This window comes from Carcharodon carcharias, chromosome 5, assembly GCF_017639515.1.
Source record: "Carcharodon carcharias isolate sCarCar2 chromosome 5, sCarCar2.pri, whole genome shotgun sequence".
Taxonomy (NCBI): domain Eukaryota; kingdom Metazoa; phylum Chordata; class Chondrichthyes; order Lamniformes; family Lamnidae; genus Carcharodon; species Carcharodon carcharias.
In genome coordinates, this window is record NC_054471.1 from 57,493,472 (window position 1) to 57,510,705 (window position 17,234).

A 17,234-nucleotide genomic window follows, 5' to 3' on the forward strand; every position below is an offset into this window, starting at 1 on the left:
AGCAAGACATCTGGGGACTTCAGCCCAACATACTCCAAGGGTGCCCACTCAACCTCCCCCCTGCCAGGAACCCCCATTGCCTCCAGCACGTCAGGCCGAGGAGGGTGCAGCTGCACTTGTGTTGTAGACCACTAGCAGGCCAGGGCCTTCTAGGCCTCTGGCCACCAGATTATGCCCACCAAAGTCATCGCAGTCAACAGCGCATAACAGTCAGCAGGCTGCCTCCACCTCAGTTGTGAATGTCGGGACTGCACCTAGGCATAGCGGTCGGAAAAGAAAGATAAATAAGATTTTAAGGCACACGGGTAGCATGGGTGTACAACCATTGTACATAGTTTTGCTACTTTTAAGAATATGTTCACTTGCATTTTTTGAAAGTGTCCTGGATTCTCATCTTGTTGCTAGTTGTGTCAGTGGCCGCAAGCATTTAAGGGGGTGGAGCTTGGTTCCCCCATCAGAGTCTGATAATATCCTCCTATAGAGTCACTTCTCTCACTTTAATTGTGATTACTGAATATTCCGACATGAGGATGCTTAAGCACTGGCCATCATTTATCAGTGTGCAGCCTGGGCACTCATAATGCAATCCATTACTTGTAGCTCACCAGATGAGAATGATGTCTGCGCAGAGTCTGCAGCGAAGTCACTGCATCTCCTGCTGCTGTTGCCCTGATCTGAGGTGTGGGTGGATGTAAAAAGTCCTCAAGGGGAGTTAAACAGGCTATATGGGTGGCAAGGAACACTGCAGATGCAGTTTGAGGGTTAAAAGAGTGAAGCTCTCCACTGTAGTCTGAACAATGGAATACCAGAGGCTGCCCTAGATGTTAGGAGAATGATGGGGTGTGCACATCCGATTGTTCCTGGCTGACCTTGCTCAGTTGTAATATTGAGCTAACAGGCAGGTGAAGGCTGCAAGTAAGGCAGCCACAGGCAAGTTGGCCTTACCTCACATAAAGGGATTGTGACCAAAGTGCACTGGACTTCATTAAAGGACTAGGGTATTATCCCATGCGCTGAGAGCGAATATAATGGGCCTGTGTGCTGGACCATGCAGAGCAGAGGTGCTATGTGAAGCATCAAGAGCTCTTACAGGGCTCTGCAGGGTTCATGCAGGAAAGATGACCTGGCTGGGGCATTCAGGATGGCGGATCACAACCTTGCAGTGATACTAAGGCCATCTAGGACGCAGATTTGTAGAACGCTCTGCAATTGGAGGGTCATGAGTGCTTGGTCCTCAACACTCCAAAGTGCATTGAGGCACTGTCCTTGAGTGGACTCCTAAGTTACTTTGATACTTTTTGAGATGATAAAGATGTCAAGGGATATGGGGTTACTTAGGGCGAGTGGCAATCGGGGACCAATTACAAGAACTTCCCTGATCAACATGCATGAAGAAGCAATCTTGAAGGGCCAAATGGTCTAATCATGTTGTTCTTCCCTGTGCACCCATGTTTCTGGTTCTACCTGAAAGAGCTCTCTGCAGGTGTGAGAGTGAAAAGAGTGCATCTCTGCTGAGATAAGATTTCATGTTGCTTTCAATACGCCATGCACACAGACTTTGTAAGGGCATGGGGAAAATTTCATTTCTATTTACAGATGCCTGAGGTCACAGGAGAACGGAGTGCTGTGCAGGTTCTGATATGCGCGTTGGGTGCAAGAGGCCTGTATATAAGCACAGTTTGGCACATGCAGACCACCAGCGGGGCTGACATTAAGTACAGCAATTTAATTCAGCAGTCATAAATCAAAGTATATGAGAGCAAAGTATAATGTGGATCACAAAAAAGGAGCTACAAAAAAAGGCCAGCCAGCAGAGGACAGAAACCAAACAGCAAAGGATAAGTAGCTACAGCTTACTCTGCCTGGAATTTGTTAACTATTAGATTGTCACGGGTCTGTCTGCTGCGTTGTAACCTTGCAAAGGCTTCTGCATCTGCCTCCATGACATACTGGCCCTTATCATCACCACCCCCTTCCCTGTCCTCATTGATGGAGGAGACATCTTGTTGCACCATGTCTCTTAAGCCAAAACATCCCCCATTTGTTGCGTGAGTTTATGAAGGGTGAGACAAATAAGGATGATCTGGGACACTCTCTGAGGGAGCATTGGAGAGCCCTTCCTGAACAGACCAAATATCTAAACCTCATCTATAGGAAGCACGTTCTCTGCTCACTGGTAGCCCTTGTGGGGGTGTGTGCGACATTGTAGCTCTCCTTGACAGCACTCTGCAGATGGCGAACACGCGTCATTAGTCTGGTCTTCTAGGGGTATCTCTTGTTCCCAAGGAGCCAGCCCTGCAATTGCCGAGGTCCTTCAAAAATTTGTGGCACCTGGGAATGGGTCAGGGTGTAGGCAACGTGAGAGTTCCCTGGGAAGCGAGCACAAACATGCAGGATTTGTCTGGTGTGTTCACATATACGCTGCATGTTCAATGTGACTTGCTAATGCCAGGGAGGTCTCAACGCCACATCTGTGCTGTCAATCGCCCCTTACACTTGTGGGAGACATACAGTTGCTGCAAACCCTAATGGTCTGGGTGCTTGGTTCTCGGGATCCAAGCAGAATTTGACAAATTGCTACGTTCTCCTGAAGAGGGCATCTGTCACCACATGGATGCACTTATGTATCATTGACTGGGAAAGGCTGCACAGGTCCCAAGCGGAGCCCTGGAAGGAGCCACTGGGAAAGAAGTTTAGGGGTTTTAATGCCACCAGTACGGGATTGCATCTAAGTCCTTATGGACACAGGTCTTCACGGATAAGCTGGCATATGTAAGCAACCACATTCCGGGACATCCTAAGGTGTCTCCGCCATTTCCTTTTGCTCATCTGTAGTTAGCTACAGATATACGAAATACCCAAGTTCGGGCCAATGCTTGCCTTCATACTGACCCCCGGTCACCAGCATCCTGAAACCCTAGTGCTTCCTGCTGCTCAGGCTGTTGGTCATCCTGGCCCTGGGCTAACCTGCGCTGCTTCCTCCTCATCTGGAGGAGAGCCAGTAGAAAGGCAGAGTTGCCTGGAGCCTGCATTATCTATGCCACAGTGGATCTGTGAAGAAGTTGCAGTGATCCATCCAGTGAACAAATCCTTTGCTTTTAGTGTCCATCTCGAAGCCTCAAAGCCAATGCTAAGCCTTGTGCCTGGCTTCCGTCCAGACATGACATCCCCAACCCACCCCTTCCAGGTGAAGGACATCCTGGAGGACCAGAGATGAGTGTTCCTCCTAATCATCCTAATTGTGCATGGAGACGCTGTGCATTGACCAGGATGATGACAGGTATTTGTGTGAGCCCTCCCTTGGACACTATTCAGTTTGCTTCCATTATCCTCAAGACTCTGTAGCGAGAACATTGCCTTGGCATCATAGAAAGACATACCACATAAGCCCTTGTCAGCCATGACCATTTAACCAGGAGGATGGATGTTTGGAGCCAGGCCTCAGCTGTTATCCACTACCCGTGATGCTTGGAGGCATCCACCTCCTTCCCTTACTCCCTCCCTCCCTTCATTCCTGCCTCGGAAAGCAGCAGATACCAATCAGCAAAGGATGTACGGCAGCTCCAGACCTTGATGGACCACGAGATGTGCAACATGCTTACCCTCCTAAACAAGCCCAAGACAGTCTGGCTTCCTTTGCCAGACAGCCCTCCCACCCTTCTCCACTGACCCTACCTCCCTTGCCCGGCCTCTGCTCCCCGCTTAGCCTGCCTACAATGTCCAAGCTCTGTTCCACCCTTCCCCACTGATCCTGCCTCTCCTGTCCAGCCTTCATGCAGCTTGAGCTTCCAAGAGGCTGACATTTCTGAGTGATCCCCAAGAAGGACAAAGCAGCAACTACTCACTTCAATGTCCAGGAAGAAGTCAACCTTGCTAGGTGCATGCCACTTATTTGCAGTTGTAAACTAAGTTTCCCCCACCCACCAAGCTTCCCACTGCAGTTGAGTGAGCCTGGAAGATTTCCCATGATAAAGAATCATCTACTAAGAAAAGGGGAGGAAATTAAAACATTTAATATTCAGAATATAATTGGATATCATTATCACAAAGCTAACACATTAGAAAGAAAACCTTCAATAGCTGTCTGACCTTATCTTGTACTTCATTTATGTACTCAGAAAAGATAAAACCAACAAATTACTTGAGAAAGATAAAGGAAACTTATATCAGCTTTCCAACTGCTATAACTTAGGAGATCAATGAAATCTGGTTTATGGAATCCGTGAAGTTTACTTCACATAATATAAAGCCACCTAAAAAAATACTAATTTCCCCTTCTGTCAGTTGACATTTATGATAGGACTGCGAATATAGTTTCATATTATAGTTGTGACATCATTTTTAAGCTTGAATAAAACTCTGACATTTTGCAATGTGATGGCCTGCAGGGCCTTTTGTAATCTTTCTTCATACCGTCATAAACCCGTCCAGCAAACCCGAGCCTGGTTTGGGGGGTGCTTGTAATCTTTCCATTGACCATTTTTCGATTATGGAGGCCACTTGGCTGTTCTCAGTGTTGAGAATCTGGAACCCTGTCATGTTCACTCCACTGTAGCGATAGGGCTCCAAGTCCAGGGCAAAGATGTCCTGAAAGAAATTTCCTAGTATCAACACAAGTTGTTGTATATTCTGAATTAAGAATCTTCAAAAATTTTGTGCAGTATAGGACTATGGTCAATGGAATATGCTGACCATTGCAGCATCCCTGTCCATAAATGCCTTTGTGCCTCTAACTAAGGCTGGTGAATGCTACGCCATCTTGCATATATGATTCTAATCTGGTGCAGTGTTTTACTGTCAACAAACAATTAATTCAGTGTTAAACCTGGCACTGTTGAAGGGCGTAACATTTTTTACAATGTAAATGTCAAATTTTTGGAAAAAGCCCTCAGTTGCACACTATGGATGAAGCTGTTTCTAGACTAAGAAACCTCAATGAAGGGGAAAACATCAGCTAGGTTCCAAAGAGTAGGGCAGCAGATGAGGCAAATTTTTAAGTGACACAAAATGTGAGCTTTAAAAGCCTGTAGATTCTGGGAGGAAGGTAAAATGAAGGCAGGTAAGGAATTTCACAGTTTTGATTGACTAAGAAAGAATGAGTTACGTCTGGACAATACAAGTATAATCTTTAACTCAATGTGCAGCATAAGAGGCCAAAACGGTGTTATCCAGGCTCCTGACAGGCACTTAACCAGTGCATTAACTTGGGGAATTGAAGGAGAATAAGGTACAAACATGTCAGCTGTTCATCCATGAGCAACATCCTTACATATCATAAAATAACAATAAATTGTTCAACTGCTTACCAAGGTGGTGAAAATATAATGATAATATTCAGTCATCATTCCCATCGACAAAGCCTGAGAAAGAAATGAATGGGCAGGTCAAGCTGTGGCAGTTGCCCACATAATTATGAGAAATCTACAGTACAATGCATCGGAGATTAAGTTTTATGACTTGAATAAAATTAGAACACATAATGTTAAAAATAACAGCAGCTGGTCAATCAGGTGCTAAAAGCAGTGGAAGTCTGATTTGTATTCAGTCACTAAGGTACTCCATACCATTAAGGAGTGAGTCTCTGATGCAGTTATAAATAATAAAGTTTAAGGAGTGCAATTGAGAAATTGCATGCAAACTGCGGTGATATTATACTAGTTAGGCAAAGCTTCAAGTTCCTGCTAAAATTCATATGCATAACCCCAAAAGTAAAACCTTCAATGAACCAGTGGAATCAGGCAGCTTTATAGAATGCAATTATTTCTCTTTTTATCTTTCAATTTAAAAATATTCCTTGATGTATCTAAGATTGGTAGCCTGGTACAGTTGTATTAATACAGCTGGAAACGGATTATCAGAAAAATAAGCATCTTTAATAAAGGTGTCCACTCCTCCCTTACAGGAGCAGAAGCATCTACATATCCTTTGGGTTTTTTTCCCCATGTTGAAAGGATATGACCACTGAAGTGTGCTAAAGGAATGATATCTCTGTTGATACTGATTCCCATCTGTCACACCAGGTATCATTCTATTTATGCCAGATATGTCAGTAAAGGACTGGTTTGCATGCTCTAACCAGTGATGCAGAATGAGATGGCCTTGCATTGGATGTCACAAGTATGGAGATCATTTGCTCCTTACAATCAAAACAATGGAGCTGAAAAGGCAAAGCAGCAGTACTGGGAATCTGAAATAAAAACAGAAACTGCTGGAACTGCACAGCATTCGAAAGGGAAAGATTGCCAAACATTCCGAACGTTCGTCCATTTTCAAGAATGGTTCAATCCCAAAATTTCAGGTCCCTTCCTTTTTCAAACACCGACAATTTTTGTGCACTTCTAGCGTCCTTATGCAGAAAAAGAAATGGAGAGAAAAAGCTATTGATTTCCTTTTTTCAAGTACGTGCTATAATCAACCATACTTCTCTGGAGCAACAAGTCTTCAGAATGTAAAATAAACACAGAAAATGCTTGAAATATTCAGCAGGTCTATAGAATAGTCAGATTCAACTCAAAACGCTCTGTTTTTCTCTCTCCACAAACACTGCCAGACCTGCTTTCTGTTTATAATTCTGATTTCCAGCATCCACAATACTTTGCTTTTATTTTAGAATATAACTTTCTGTTACATCACTATATATTTTGTCACGTAGAGAAAAGGACAAGATTTAGTCAACTTCATTTAAGCTTAAGACAGCATTCCAGTCTGTTTCTCCAATGGCGTTACATACATTTAAAAATCAATAGAAATAGACAGTATTGTTAGGAACAATGTATAATTCTTATGTTGAATATATATGTATTTTTGTGTTAAGAAAGGAAAGGTGGTTCCAGTTTCATTCGGGGTTTTTTATGAGTCTTGTTGCCTCGAGGTTTGGGTGGACCTGTGGCTGAAAGGTCAGTCTTTTGGGTGTAAAATATATATACATTTTTATTGAGGTTTTGCAACCCCTGAAGTTAAGGAGAGGGGTTAAAAAGGGGTTCGAAGTTCAGTGATTTCAGGGAACAAAACCAGAAAGTGAAAAAACTGGGCTGTTGACCAGCGACAGCGGTCAAGTGACACAGAGACACAGAAAAAGACATAGGGCAGGATTTTTAGTTCAGTGGGCACGTGCGATCGGCCCCCGACCATGATTTCATGCTGGCCTGGCCAATTAATGGCCAGCCAGTGTGAAATGCGCGCTGAAATGCTCAGTGCTGCCGGGGTGGGGGGGGTGGGAGGAGGACAGGCACTGACGTAAGCACGGCACAGGGTAGCGCGGAATAAAAGCTCCCTGAAGGCAGAGAACTGCCTCAGGGAGCTGAAGAATTTAAAAGCATTAAGCAAAGACTCTAAAATCCAGAAAAAAGTGTCCACAATCAGTCACCTGAACATATAGATGATGAACATCCTGTCCAAACATTTTTATAGGTTTTATCCAATAACAGACACCTCATCCCACCCTTGGATGAAGTTTCATCAAAAATGCAAAATCTGCCTGGCAGATTCGCCCGTCCACAACCGTAAGGTTGGACGGACCACGAAAAATCAGAGTCATTTGGAACTTTAATGAGCTTACCTGCCCTCTTAATTGTTGGCAAGTGTGCTTCTGACTTTTGCATACGTCCGTCGACCGAAATATCGTGCGAGCACACGATGACATTGGGACGTTTGCCCAACGTCATCACGCGCTATTTTATGCTCGAGTGGGTGAGGCAGACACCCGCATGCCAAGCTAAAAATCCTGCCCATGAAAGAGTTCAGTGAGAAAGTGAAGACAGGGATTGTCAGCTCTCAAGGAAGAGAAAATTATAAGGCTAGTGGGACAGTAGTTAACTGAATAGTCAGTTATAAGACTCGGTAATGTGATCAGTTTAGCAGTGTGGCAACTGAACCAGTGAGTTTAAAGAACAGTTTTGGGCATCTCGGGGAGAAATATGAGTTGGTGAGTAGCATTGAATGAATGCTCAAAACTCCATTGGAAGGAGATTGTTTGCACGTGTGCCAGTTACAAGCAAGGAGCCTTTGTATCAAGCCAGTGGTAACCTTTCACTGGTTTATATGTCTGTAAAGATATTGATGGGTAAAGGAATATTGCGAAATTGAATCATTTAATTGTATTTACATTGAGATATTTCCAAACTTTTCATCTTGTGTAAAATATTTCATTTTTCTTGTTTTAATAAATATTTTATTCTTTGTGTTAAAAGTCCATCAGCAGACTCCTGTGAATTTGTTCAGTAACTTTCCTCCACAGTTTCTAAAGAAGCAGTTAGGATCAACCAAGCCAGGTTTCACTCTGAGATCTGACTTGTCCAGTAGTAACATCAGTTTGGATCATAACAATACTAACAACATTAAAATTAATCATAAAAAATTTATCACTACTTGTTAAGTGATATTGGGATGATGCTACAGTCAGGATCGTTCACAATTAGGCATTGTACTTGGAATTCACTTTGCTGCTAAATAGAATAGAATCTAGGGATCTGTATTGCAGGTTGCTCCATGATCCTACAATTATAGAATCATAGAATGATACAGCACAGAGGGAGTGCATTTGCCCCATTATGTTTGTACCAATTAGTACCATTCCCCTACCCTTTCCGCCTAGCCCTGTAAATTTTTCCTTTCAAGCAATTATTCCGTTCCCATTTGAAAGTTATTTTTGAATCTGCTTCCTCCACCGTTGAGGCAGTATGTTCCATTTCTTAACAACTCAGTTCATTAAAAAAATTCTGCTAATCTCACCTCTGGTTTGTTTGCCTATTACGTTAAATCTATGACCTCTGGTTATTGATTCTTCAGCTGTAGGAAACAACCATTCCTTATTTATTCTACAAAAACCTCCATGAGTGCAATTTCCCTCTAACCACCTTTGTTCTAAAGAGAACACCCACAGTGTCTTCAGTCTCTTTATGTGACTGAGGTCCTGCATGATTTCAAAGACACATCCCCCAAGCAGTCTCTTTGCAGCCAGTGACAAAGTGCTGAAACAAAGCAAGTTATGTAACTGAATCCTACACTGACATTCAAGTTACCCTGTTCACATTTTGTATTTCTTTTTGCTCATGGTTGTGTTCCAAATTAAACATTGAGCTGGATTTTATGCAGCCCATCATGGCAGGAAACATGGCGGCCAGACTTATTTAATTGTGAGAGAGGCCACTTGCCTGTCTCCTGGCAACAGGGAAACCTCCCGTATTTAAGTTGGATGTGGGAATAGACCTGTGGGGGAAATACGCCTGCTTGTGGCGGGTTATCACTAGGCTCACTATTGGGCCAATTGACAGTAATTTAATGGTAGCTCAGGGGTTACATGTAAGTGGCACGGCTTTCCAGTGCCTCTCTGGAGGGAGCGGTTCCTCTTTCAAAGTCACTTTGTGCCTGATCGAGGGAACCAACATCAGGCAGTGGGTGGCACTGAAAGCCACAGTCCTGCCCTTGCCTCCAACACCCCTGCCCTCCCCACCTTTCTGTGACCCCCTCCCTGTGATCCCTAACCTGGCCTCACTAACTGTGGCCTGGGTCCCTCTGCGAACCTAGGCCTCTCCCTGGGTGTGTTACAGGAAGTAACCATTGCTCCCAGTAGCGTTGTCGACAATGGAGAGCTACCAGCCTCTGACTGACCGGCAGCTCTCAGCAGGTGGGATTTCGCCCTCGGACAGTGAATCCTGGTGAGAACCTGTTGCTGGCCAATCCAAGAGCGATGCAGGTTTCCCAGTGGTTCTCTAAATGGTGGGCTGAACCCAGGTCATTACTTTAAATTCTGCCCATTACCTTACATGAGAGTTTGAGGTGTTGTGGGGATTTGGGTGATAGGGGAAGGGGATGTACAGGTCTATGTAAAAGTAACCACATTACATGGCCAGACAGCTTTTGCCCAAGCTAATAAAACTTTTAACTTAAAACTACACCACTGAAATATTAAATCTACAGTAAGTACATGACCTCGTCTTCACCTGTGACAATCTACCTGTTGCAGATCCATGACCGTATTGATAGGAATTACCTGTCTTATGGAGATAAAGTTCCATCTTCACATTGAGGATATTCTCCATCATGTTGCCTGGCATTCCCACCGTGCTAAATGGGAGAGATTTCGAACAGATCTAGCAGCTCAAAACTGGACATCCATGAGGCACTGCGGCCATCAGTAGCACCAGAATTGTATTCAACCACAGTCTGTAACCTCAGACTGGGCCAATAAGTGGCAAGTAACATTCGCACCACATAAGTGCAGGCAAGAGCCATCACCAACAAGAGTGAATCTGGCCATCTCCCCTTGATGTTCAACAGCATTACCATCGCTGAATCCCTCGCTATAAACATCCTGGGGGGTTAGTATTGACCAGAAACTTAATTAGACTAGCCATATAAATACTGTGGCTACAACAGCAGGACAGAGGCTAGGAATCCTATGGCAAGTAACTCACCTCCTGACTCCCCAAAGCCTGTCCATTATCTACAAGGAACAAGTCAAGAGTGTGATGGAATACTCCCTACTTGTCTGGATGAGTGCAGCTCCAGTGCAACACTCAAGAGGCTCCACAACATTCAGGACAAAGCAGCCCACTTGTTTGTAACCCATTCACTACCTTAACCATTCATTTCCTCTATTGCTGACACACAGTGGCTGCAGTGTGTACTATTTACAAGATGCACTGCAGCAACTCACCAAACTTCTTTCAACAGCGTCTTCCAAACCTGTGTCCTCTACCACCTAGAAGGACAAGGGCAGCAGATGCATAGGACACCACCACCTGCAAATTCCCCTCCAAGCCACACGTCATCCTAACTTGGAACGACATCATCGTTCCTTCATTGTTGCTGGGTCAAAATCCTGGAACTCCCTCCCTAACAGCACTTAAAGTGTCCTACACCAGACGGAGTACAGTGGTTCAAGAAGGTGGCTAACCAGCACCTTTCATAGAAACATAGAAACTAGGAGTAGGAGTAGGCCATTCGGCCCTTTGAGCCTGCTCCGCCATTCATTATGATCATGGCTGATCATCCAACTCAATAGTCTGCTCCCGCTTTCTCCCCAAACCCTTTGATCCCTTTCGCCCCAAGAGTTATATCTAACTCCTTCTTGAAAACATACAATGTTTTGGTCTCAACTACTTTCTGTGGTAACAAATTCCACAGGCTCACCACTCTCTGGGTGAAGAAATTTTTCCTCAGCTCAGTCCTAAATGGTCCACCCCGTATCCTCTGTGACCCCTGGTTCTGGACTCCCCCACCATTGGGAACATCCTTCCTGCATCTACCCTGTCTAGTGTTGTTAGAATTTTATAGGTTTCTATGAGATCCCCCCTCATTCTTCTGAACTCCAGCAAATATAATCCTAATCGACTCAATCTCTCCTCAATGTCAGTCCCACCATCCCAGGAATCAGTCGGGTAAACCTTCGCTGTACTCCCTCTACAGCAAGTACATCCTTCCTCAGATAAGGAGACCAAAACTGCGCACAATATTCCAGGTATGGTCTCACCAAGGCCCTGTACAATTGCAGCAAGACATCCCTGTTCCTGTACTCGAATCTTATGGCTATGAAGGCCAACATATCATTTGTCTTCTTTACCACCTGCTGCACCTGCATGCTTACCTTCAGCGACTGGTATACATGGACACCCAGGTCTTGTTGCACATTCCCCTCTCTCAATTTATAACCATTCAGGTAATAATCTGCCTTCCTATTTTTGCTACCAAAAGGGATAACCTCACATTTATCCACATTATACTGCACTTGCCATGCATTTGCCTGCTCACTCAGCTTGTCTAAATCACACTGAAGCATCTCTGCATCCTCCTCGCAACTCACCCTCCCACCCAGCTTTGTGTTATCTGCAAATTTGGATATATTACATTTAATTCCCTCATCTAAATCATTAATATATATTGTGAATAACTGAGGACCCAGCATCGATCCCTGCGGTACCTCACTAGTCACTGCCTGCCATTTGGAAAAAGACCTGTTTTTTCCTACACTTTGTTTCCTGTCCGTCAACCAGTTTTCTATCCATCTCAATACACTACCCCCATTCCCATGCGCATTAATTTTACACGCCAATCTCTTATGTGGGACTTTGTCGACAGCCTTCTGAAAGTCCAAATAAACCACATCCACTGACTCCCCCTTATCAATTCTACTTGTTACATCCTTGAAAAATTCCAGTAGATTTGTCAAGCATGATTTTCCTTTCATAAATCCCTGCTGACTTTGTCCAATTCTGCCACTGTTTTCCACGTGCTCAGCTATTAACTCTTTTATAATAGACTCTAGAATTTTCCCCACTACTGACGTCAGGCTGACTGGTCTATAATTCCCTGTTTTCTCTCTGCCTCCCTTTTTAAATAGCGGGGTTACATTAGCTACCCTCCAATCTGTAGGAACTGTTCCAGAGTCTATAGAATCTCAGAAGATGACCACCAATACATCCTGTATTTCTAGGGCCACTTCCTTAAGTACTGTGGGATGTAAATTATCAGGCCTCGGGGATTTATCGGTCTTCAATCCATCAATTTCCCCGACACCATTTCCCTACTAATCCTGATTTCTTTCAGTTCCTCTGTCTCACTAAACCCTGTGTTCCCCAATATTTCTGGTATGTTATTAGTGTCCTCTTTTTTGAAGACAGAACCAAAGTATGTATTTAGTTGGTCAGCCATTTCTTTGTTCCCCATTATAAATTCCCCTGTTTCTGACTGTAAGGGACCTACATTTGTCTTCAAGAATCCTTTTCTCTTCACATACCTATGTCAGTGATACTCACATCCCATTTTGGAATAAAATAAATGATTAAATAATATGAAAATGCAATTGTTCTGCTCATTTATTGTGAGATTAAAACAATTAAATATCGATCAAAACATAAAGGGGTTCATTTAGGTAGATTAGATCTAATGAAATCAGTGATCCATTGCATTCAACAAAGGTAAGGAATTCCTTGAGGATGCTTCTGCTTTGCCAAAATTACTTGGTTGGAAATATGATGGAATTCCCAACAATGCTCATACATGGGCTTTGTTTTGCTGATTTTCGAGCAAAAAAGTAACCCTGGTCAAGCAATAATAGCCCCGAGGCATTTCTGCCTTTACTTGCAGAAGACTAAAACTAACCTATGTATTTTTGAGGTATTTTTGTCTATAAACTCTGCAGCTTCAGCAACAGAAGAGACACACAATGGTAACAACAAGAAACAAACGCCACTGCACCCCATTCCACCCATCAGCTTGCCTCCCAACCACCATTATTCTCCCCAAAATGACTGAAATGCTTTCAATAGGCCTTACCCTTTATGTGTGTGTGCGTGTGTGTGCGTGTGCATGTGTGCATGCGTGTGTATACAAGAAGGTGGGAGCAAACCAGGAATAATGTAAACTTGCCACTGAAGATTTGTGTGGCCCACTGTTGCCTAAGTATACAGGTACACATGCTACACAAAATTCAAGGTGAATAAAATCCATCAACAGTTCATTGCAAACCTTCTAACTTGCTCAGATTTATAGTGGCAGAATTATTAGGAAAAAACAAATTTACCAGTTCCAAAAAAGGATAGCTGCACCCCAACAAATTCTGAATAGTCAATATTGAGGAGAAAAGAGAATGTAGAATAGTTTTCTTAAAACAGCTTACATGGAATTTTAAATATCATATAAAAGGTACACAAATAAAGGCTGTAGTCACTACATTTGATTAGAATACACCACAGTTTTGCTATGTCCTTAGGAATAGTCACCTGCTTCAAGATGCCTGCTGCCATCTCATGACCACAGTCAAATATTACGTGGAATTCCTTGTTCCTTTTCATTTCTTTCAGCAAAGGCTTGGAATCCTTTGTGTCTGCTGGAAGCTGCCGAATTTTTAAGCGGATACTGTACCGAGATGGAGCTTTAATGAGCTCTTGTAACCGAATCAGGCCTTGAGAAGATGAAAAAAATGCAAACACAACATAAGATGTCTGACCTTGTGGGGGAAATTTATCCTGTCACAGAGTAAGAAAATTAATTGGCATTTACTCACTTCGCTGCACATTACACAAAAATACAATGAAGCATATGAATCTTCTTTTAAGGAGAACTGATGTATCACTCTGTGCCCATGTGTGACATGTATGCCAATGTAGCAATTAAATATCCCATATGCCAGTGCACACTTTCATATCCTGCATGTGTCAAAGGCCACTTGCTGAACTGCATCACCTTCCACTGACTGACATGTCAACTGAAATACATTAATCTTTAATGACTATTACCGTGGCAATGAATGACGCAGATAAACTGCACTTAATTAATTCTGTAGGACAAATAAATTTACAATTACACTTGAGGCTTTCCCTATCATAACATGGCTTTTTTTTTAATTCTGTAGCTTTGCTGAATTTTAGCGCTGTTTAAGTTGTGGGTTACCAATGTGAGAAAATGGAACTCTTTACTAGTTTTCAGATTCAGTGTCAGAATCAAGCACTTCCATGTTAGATATCTCCCAGTAAGCAGAGTGAAGCTCCCAACAGGCACCTATCTCCAAATTGAGGGAAGCAGCTCTCTGCCGAATCATTATGATTTTTTGAAAAAATTCCCAAATCAAACACCCTGATGTCCACCTGAGCAAAATTGAGCGCTTGGCTATTAATTTGTGTTAAAGCTAATTCAGATTTATGATGTGGATTCACATGCATTAGAAGCTGGATTGAGGTTGTTGACCATAGAGTCTGGAATTGATTAAAACCTAGGCCTCAGAGGTGATAGTATAGAGTTAAGACACAGTGCACCAGTCAATCCTCCAGCATCTTTCTATTTAATGTTTGTGCACTCTTCCTGCAGCATAGTATATTAGTTATTGATCCTCAGTCATGCGATGTCCTGGCCCTTCACCTTGCTTTCTCAATAAAAATGAATTTTTAAAAACTGTAGTGAAAAGCATCAACTCTGCTCTTTAAACCACACATCACTGGATTGTGTTAAATATTAGAATCACTTAGTAAAGGGTAAATTATAGAAAGAACAATCTAATTTAAGTCTGAAATGTTGGCATACAGTTAACAGATAAGCTGCAGCGTTATTCTGCCTATGTATGCCTGTAGCCTTAAGACTATAGTTATAAAGACAAAGGAGTTTCATTGAATCACTTAATAAGCCACAATCACTGGGTGAGATACATTAGTTTACAAAGCAAATATAATTGTATTCTCAGGTTTTTATCTGTAAGGACTGATCATTGGTTGCTTGAGGAAATTCCTGTAAGGGATAAAAGATTTTATTTGACAACTGTCTCAGGGTACATTGGTCAACGCAGCTACAGTACTATTCATTGTATTGATTAACACAGTGGCATGAAAACATATTTTAACTCGGGGCTGCAGAGAAAGTGGCGGGGGGGAAGGAGAGTGGCAACTTTGGAAATCTTTCATACGTCTGCAAAGTTGCTTTAGCAAAGCATCAGAATATGCTTCATGTAGCTATTGGCGATCTATCCTCCCCAGACTCTCAGCCAGTTTATTCAGTGGTTGGCTGAACTATACAAACTAAGAAGGTCCCTGGCTTTGATTGACAATCAGTTAGCTAATATCAGCAAAACACTGCAACGGGCTTCAACGTCCACAGTTTAGGAGCAGGGAAAAAAACACCACCTGCTCCTGATTACCATTCGCCAACCATTGATTAGAACATATGTGGACATCGAGTGAGTAAGCATGGCAGTGAAGCCCTTTGCAGTCAAATAGCCACGCACACCAATAAATTTATATAGCACCTTTAACATAGCAAAATGTCACAAAACACTTCACAGGCACTTCATCCAACACTATTTGATACTAAGCCACACAAGGAGTTATTAGAATAGGTGACCAGAATCTTAATCAAAGAGCATTTTAAAAACAGAGGGAGACTGAGAATTTTAGCGAAGAATTTCCAAGGCTTTGGGCCTGGACACCTGAAGGCATGGCTAACAATGGTGGAGCAATATTATCAGGGATGCACAATAAACCAGAATTGGAGGTGAGCAGGCCTTGAAGGGTTGTCAGGAAGGGAGGAGATTTTTTTTAAATTATTCTTTTACAGGACGTGGGTGTCAGTGGCTGGGCCAGCATTTATTGCCCATCCCTAATTGCCCTTGTTCAGAGGGCATTTTTAAGAGTCAACCACATTGCTGTGGGCCTGGAGTCACATGTAGGCCAAACCAGGTAAGCACAGCAGATTTTCTTCCCTAAAAGGCATCAGTAAACCAAGTTTTCACAACAATCGGCAAATTCCACCACCTGCCATGGCAGGATTCAAAACCAGAACATTACCCTGGGTCTCTGGATTACTAATCCAGCAACAATACCACTACGCCATTGCCTCCCCCAGATTAGAGACAGGAAGGGGCAAAGTCATAGAGAGATTTGAAAACAAGGACGAGAAATTTAAAATTGTGTGTTGCCGGATCAGAAGCCAATGTAGGACAACAAGCACAAGGGTGATGGATTTACATGGGGTGGAGTGCTACGAGTTAGGGTACAAGGCAGTAGAATTTGGGGGGGCTAAATCTTATATAAAGTGGGAGGACAGAGGCCGGACAGGAGAGCATTTGATTAATCAAGTTTAGAGATAACAAATACACGGATGAGCTGAGCAAGCAATGTTATGGAAGTGGCAGTAGAAGGACCTAGTGATAGAGCAGATATGCAGTCAGAAGCTCATCATGGTGTCATATACAACACTAAGGTTAAGAATGGTCAGGTGCACAAACTGTATGAATGCCAGCAAGATCTACAGAGAGTTTGGTATTGAAGGCTGCCAGTACAAACTGGGCAGCAAAGAGTTACAGCTCAAATGGAAGTGGAAATGGGAGAGGGAGAAGACTGCAAGCCAAAACCAAGGAGGACGAATGTTTGCATGAACTGATGGGGGGTAAGAGTGTCTCTAAGTAACTGTGACAACCTTATAAACAATTTAATACTCAAATTTAGGAACCGATAATGTACCAACACATATCTGCAATTGCTTCAAGTTGCTCATAAGAAGAAAAAGAAAAATGCCCTATAATTGTGCCACACTCATATTCCCTCAAAACAAAAGATTGAGGACTGAATTTTCGCTCCTGAGTCAGGGAAATTCCAAACTCTGCGAACCCAACTCTGGAGAAAGTGCCTCGAATCTTCGGATTTTCATTCCAGGGAGGTGGGTACCAACAGGAGTTGGACCTGCCAACCCTGGAAAGAGTTTGGAGGCAGCCACAAAGGTTGCTGGGTGCCAAGCAGGCTGGTTAAAAT

At 43.1% G+C, this 17,234-nt stretch overlaps 1 protein-coding gene across 1 annotated transcript in view; it reads right to left on the minus strand.

The window, feature by feature from the left end:
* The window catches only part of LOC121277930 (glutamate receptor ionotropic, kainate 2-like), a 538,995-nt gene that overhangs the window by 256,158 nt on the left and 265,603 nt on the right, over window positions 1–17,234 (minus strand). The window contains exons 4-6 of the mRNA XM_041187800.1: window positions 13,722–13,903; window positions 5,307–5,360; window positions 4,414–4,587 (exon numbers count right to left, since the gene is read on the minus strand). Of these exons, the coding sequence (XP_041043734.1) occupies window positions 4,414–4,587; window positions 5,307–5,360; window positions 13,722–13,903 (410 nt within the window). The remainder of the gene's footprint in view (window positions 1–4,413; window positions 4,588–5,306; window positions 5,361–13,721; window positions 13,904–17,234) is intronic.